The sequence below is a fragment of the Acomys minous genome (assembly GCF_964271855.1).
Source record: "Acomys minous genome assembly, chromosome: 17".
Lineage (NCBI taxonomy): Eukaryota > Metazoa > Chordata > Mammalia > Rodentia > Muridae > Acomys > Acomys minous.
This window is the reverse complement of record NC_140500.1, coordinates 53855159-53860990: the sequence shown is the minus strand read 5'-3', so window position 1 is coordinate 53860990 and position 5832 is coordinate 53855159. Positions and strand designations below refer to the sequence as shown.

Below are 5832 nucleotides of genomic sequence, written 5' to 3'. Positions count from 1 at the left end.
AACTGCGTTTATGGCGCCAAGGCAACCATTCTCACAAGAGCTGTGATGTCACAAAGTCTCGGAGGCGGGCCCGGGCACACAGGGAGGGAGGGCGGACAGGCGGGCCCAGAGTCCTGTACAGGACGGTAGCAGCTAAAGAGCAGAAGACACAGACACTGGGAAGGGACAGCGACCAGGTCAAGCCAGGGTTGGAGCCCTGGCACAGGGTGTGTTCGCCCAGCGCTGCAGCCTCACCCACCTCCCAAATTCTCCTGCCCGTCTGTGAGGATTTTGTTGCAGCTGGGGCGCAGCCTGGCTCCTCGGGGAATATTTAGGGGTCCTGGGAGTTGGGGTGGAGGAGAACGACTCTAGAACAGTCTACAGGCTAGGCACATGCCAAACACAATTCCCCCTTCCCCCGCCCCCAGCTCCTGGCTCTATTGAAGGTCGCTGGCGCCACCTGGTAGGTGGAGAGATAGGTCCAAGGCAGGAAAGCCAGGGGTAGGAACACAGAAGGGGCTCCTGGATATGGGTGGACCAGGGACCCTGGAATCACCAGAGGGGACAGTAACCCGCAGGGCAGTCTAGCAATGGGCCATGGGGGAGCCAGGCAGAAAGTGTTTGTGAACGCTGCATGTGGTTTGTGCATAGGTGAGGCTTTTTATGCAGCTAGAAGCAAGTGGCTTCCTCCATGCTGGTCCGCAGGAGCCTCTTACGCTGTGGTCTAGAATCCCCACAGTTCCTCATCTATCCTGCAGGCTGTCAGAATAATCAAGACAAGCCACACACACACACACACACACACACACACACACACACACACACACACGGGGTCGGGGGAGCACTACACCAGGTTTGAGGATTAGCAAACCAAGAGACGTGCTTATTAATAATTCAGCTAGTCAAGCATGGTTTGTCTTTTACACCATGAGGCTTTTAAGAATCTAAAATAAAATAAAATAAAAATAATAAGCCACCCAAAGAGAAGAAAACGAATGAGCGTGCTACCAATCCTGGCATTAGCACACTTGTCCTGAGCATCCTGTGGACCCTGACAGGGTGTTTCCTACGTACCAGGTGCTGTTCAGTACACTTAGCAAAGCTCCATCATTTACCGCTTACCGCCATCTTGATTACCAGGTCGGGTTCTGAACCCCACCACTCCTCAGTGTGAGGAACCACTGTGAACCTAAGTTCCTAGAAGCAAGCGGCACTACTGTTCAACGTTCTACAAGCCGAAGTGGTGGATGAAGCCTCAAGGATTGTGAAGAGTCGGTGGTGGGTTTTGGTTTTGTTTTGTTTTGTTTTGTTTTTTTGGGGGGGGAGGAGGTTTGGGGTTTTTTGTTTGTTTGTTTGTTTTGGGTTTTGTTTTGTTTTGTTTTGTTTTTTGAGACAGGGTTTCTCTGTGTACCCTTGGCTGTCCTGGACTCACTTTGTAGACCAGGCTTGTGGAGAGTTGGGTCTAGAGATAGATTACCTGAGGCAATATTAGACCTCAAAACAGGCACGCATTGATTCCCTCTGTGATTGACGGAACATTCGCATGATTGTTCTGAAATTCTTTTCGGAAGGTCCAGACCCCTAACTTCCACCAACCCAAAGGCTCAGAATGTCCTCCTCAGGTGGCATCTTTGGCCCCTACAGCAGAGAGCCCCACCCCCTTCCTTGTGACCTGAGTCTGTGTTCCTGGACCATAGCTGCTCACATTGGCTACAGAGTAAACTCTTACTCCCTGGGAAACAGAGCTGGTTTGGTCTCGACCCCACGAGGGCAGTTACCCGGACACACCCTGACTCCCACCTCTTACAGGAGCTTACGGGTTACTCAAAACGGTGCGTCTTGTACTGGAGATCTGGGAAGCCTGAAAGTGTTCTGGATGATGACGAGAAGTTCTCCGCTGTGGCTCTCTCTGTTACTCAGAAGGTGAGAGAGGAAGTCATCTAGAAGATGTGGCATGATATGGAAATTCAAACAAACGTTTGTTTTTACTTATGGAGGGGGAAGGTGCCTGTGTAGAAGTCAGAGGACAACTCAAAGTGGGCTTTTCTCCTTCTACCATGTGGCTTCTTGGGAGCAAACTCAGGTGAACAGGCTGAGTGACAAGTGCCTTTGCCTGCTGAGATTTTAGTCTTAGCTTAGTTATCATTGCTGATGAAAAGCTTGTTTTAAAGATTAGACAGTCCGCTCTTCCGGGGACGGTGCTTAGAGGCACTCAAAATGGTCCAACGTTTGACATACCGTCGTAGGCTCTCCTACAACACAGCCTCTAACAAAACTAGGCTGTCTCGAACCCCTGGCAACAGGATTGTTTACCTGTACACCAAGAAGGTTGGGAAAGCACCTAAATCGGCATGCGGTGTGTGCCCAGGCCGACTGCGCGGGGTTCGTGCTGTGAGGCCTAAAGTCCTGATGAGGCTGTCCAAGACAAAGAAGCACGTCAGCAGGGCCTACGGTGGCTCCATGTGTACCAAGTGTGTCCGAGACAGGATCAAGCGGGCTTTCCTTATTGAGGAGCAGAAAATCGTTGTGAAAGTGTTGAAGGCACAAGCACAGAGTCAGAAAGCAAAATAAATATGTAGCTTTTTTAAGTAATAAAGGTCAAGGCTTGGTCAAAAAATAAATAAATAAATAAATAAAGATTAGACAGTCCAACAGCTGGGCAGTGGTGGTGCATGCCTTTAATCCCAGCACTTGGGAGGCAGAGGCAGGTGGATCGCTGTGAGTTTGAGGCCAGCCTGGTCTACAAAGTGAGTCCGGGACAGCCAAGGCTACGCAGAGAAACTCTGTCTTGGAAACAAAAACAAAAACAAACAAACAAAAAAGATTAGATGGTCTATCTAAAGTGATGGTGTGGCTGCCGCTGGCCTTGCAAGAGCCCTCTATGTAAGCCTCTGGGACCCACACAAAGCTGTGTATGTCTGAAGTTTCAAATTTCTCATAATAAAATGTTTTTTGAAAAGCTAACAGTCTTCCTAAAGGGAAACTGTCCTATTTCCCTCCTTGAAAGGTCTGGTGGGGAGGGGGCAGAGGACATACAAAAGGAATCACTTAAAAACAATCAAAGGGGGAAGGCATGGAGAGCTCCCAGATGCTGTGCCCCATCCCATCTCTGAAGGACCCAGGGCACAGGCATAGGATGGGGGAATCTGGCCACAAGTGCATCCTGTCAGGGCCACCACTGACCCTGCAGGTGGCTCCGGCTGTGTCATCTGAATGTCTCTGGCTTCCAGGGTGAGAGTTTGGGCTTGGGGAAGGGGACACAGAACACCTCTACCTGGGAAAGGCATCACAGATCCCCCAAAATGGCAGACACCTCCAAGGGGCGGGGCAGATTTTTGCATCATCTCTATGAGCCTGGTTTTGTCCCAGGTAGACGTTTCTGCTGTTGTTTGTCTTGGCAACTTGCCCTTGGGATGCTGGGTAGGGTAGGGCAATGTTCTTTATTTTTCAGGCAAGCTCCTTCCTGTTTCTCAGGAGCCGCTTTGGAGTGGTCCAAAGATGCATGCCTTTTGCCTTGTCTCACACTTGGACTGACCCTCCTGGCAGGTGGTAGAGGCCCATACATTGCTCGGGGCCCATCACTGCCTACCTCGATCTATCCTTGGCCTCTCTGCCCACCGGTGGTGAGTTGCTAGGTCCAGTGGGTAAAAGGAAAGCCAGCCATGCCCTTCCACTCCTAGAGGTCTGAAAACTTAACGTGGAACAGAACAGAACATTCCCAGGACTTCTCAACTTCAGGATTGGCACACCACCTTTTAAAGGTCAAATGTCAAGTCCCAGAATGCTTATGTGGCGCTTCTTCCTGCTCAGAGATTGTATGTTCTGGAGCCAGGCTATGCTTTGTGGCAAGCGGGGATTCAATGTGGAAAGTATGGCTGCTGTCTAGGCCAGCTACACTCTACTGAGCCCTGGGCTCACCTCAGTTGCAGCCCAGAGGAGCACAGCACAGGCTCTGCCTTGGGCAAGTGAAGGAATCAACCCCCGCACGTGTATGTGTATACACTAGAGCAGTATTTCTGTCTCGTGGGACCACAGGCACTATTTCCCCCATTTCTATTTTTCCTTGCAGTGAGGTTGTAGAAATGCATCCTTCTGTCATAAAATAAGCAAATAGCATTGCTTCAGTAACCCATTGCCCCGTGAGGCCCAAGCCCTCTGTAGTGACTGAGGAGGTCTTAGGGATCTGGACTATGCACCTCAGCCCCTCCACACCCTGAGTTCTGAGCCTGCCCAGTGTGAGGCCTGGTCCAGGCCACCAGGTCTTCCCCGCCCCCCCCCTCCTCCACTGCTCCTTCCCAGCCTAAGATGACAGTTGCTCAGCCTGGCCATCTCTCACCCCAAAGTCTAGGCTGATATGTTCTCAGTATATCCGTCAAAGCAGTGGTCACTCTCCACCAGGGCCTCTGTGGTGGTTGCCATGAGGACAGGAGGTACCACATCACACTGAGCCCAGTGTGGCTCAGCATGGGATCCAGAACACGGGACGGCGTAGGCAGATACTTGTGAGTACTTGTATTCTTTTCTCTGATTGTTTTCAGGTAGACTTTGACTTTGTAGCCCAGGATGGTCTGGAACTGCTTGTGTAGATCAGGCCCTTAACCTTGTAATCCTCCTGCCTCAGTCTAGAATGGAAACAGTGTACCACCATGTCTGTTTGTGTGCGTGCCAGCTTTGGATGAAGCCACCCCACCTGTCTTATTGCCATTTTTGACTGCCCTCTTTACCACGCTCTTCCTAATTGTCCCTGGGAAATAAATATTTCCACTAAAGATGAAAAGCCAGGTGGAGGGAAAAATGGGTGGGTGGGTGGGTGGGTATTGAGGACAGCTACATACTTGTGGGTGGGTGGGTGCTGTGTGGATTGTTGAGTGGAATATAGAAGGAGGGTAGGTAGCTCTGTGGTGGATTTATCATGTGTGGGTAGGTGTGGAATACACATGCTGTTGTTCAGAACTTGTGGATAGACCCACAGGTAGCACAATGCCTAAGCCCACCGCCAGGTGGCGCCCCGTGCTAGCTAGAGTCCTGGGGCCTCATGTGCCTCCTCTGCCCAAAAAGGGATTTAACAAAAAAAAAAAAAAAGGAACCTTTTGTACCACCAGGTGAAAGGTTCCCAGTGACGCAGACTTGTAAACAAGTTGCAGAGACTGTAGCTGGGGACCCACGTCAGGGGAGACCATGCAAACAGCGTGCGTTGACCTTGCTCTGCTCAGCCTGGCGTCCCTGGGGGAAGGAGTACAGGTGGAGCCAGCAGCAAACTTCCCAGGCCACAGTGTCCAGGCTGCACCTTATTTGGTTAGCTGTGGGAATCTGCAGAGATGTGGTGAAGCTGAGAGGCTCAGGGCGACTCTCAAGCATCTCTCCACCCCGATCCCCAGAAACAACCCTTATCTACCCTGCCTGATTCCAAACTTTGAGGGGATTCTAAACTCAAAAGGCAGCACCACCCCAGCCGAGCTACACCTAGCCTTCATCAGACCCCATCTGGGCTCACATTTACACCAGCTTCTATTGGGGGGGGGGGGAGGCATCACACCTCCAAGATTCCACAATACCGACTGGCTGATTAGAATTGCATAAATGTGGAGGGTTGGAATGTTGCAGATCCAAAGCCAAACTATCCTGGACTGTCTTTAGGCCCCTTAATAGTCAATTCCTTGCCCATTTCCTGTCTAACCTAACATCCTATGACTACCATATTAAATCGTTTTTTGTTTGTTTGTTTTTGTTTTTTTGGCTCTATTAACAAACCCAAAAGCTAAGAACGTCATCAGAGTCCTAGAGCAGTCCTTTGTTTTATGTCACCTACCTAATATTTCTTACTTGTCTTCGTTCTGTTACTATACACTTGAC

At 50.4% G+C, this 5832-nt stretch overlaps 1 protein-coding gene across 1 annotated transcript; it reads left to right on the top strand.

Annotated features, from left to right (window-relative positions):
* The first annotated feature begins 2166 nt into the window (after window positions 1-2166).
* On the top strand, window positions 2167-2575 carry LOC311588262 (large ribosomal subunit protein eL34-like). Its single transcript, XM_084765796.1, has one exon. The coding sequence runs from the start codon at window positions 2197-2199 to the stop codon at window positions 2548-2550; it is 354 nt and encodes a 117-aa protein (XP_084621922.1). The 5' UTR covers window positions 2167-2196; the 3' UTR covers window positions 2551-2575.
* The last annotated feature ends 3257 nt before the right edge of the window (window positions 2576-5832 follow it).

Excerpts from the sequence above, each read along its gene's own strand:
- LOC311588262 (XM_084765796.1), top strand. The coding sequence starts at position 2,197 with ATGGTCCAACGTTTGACATACCGTCGTAGGCTCTCCTACAACACAGCC.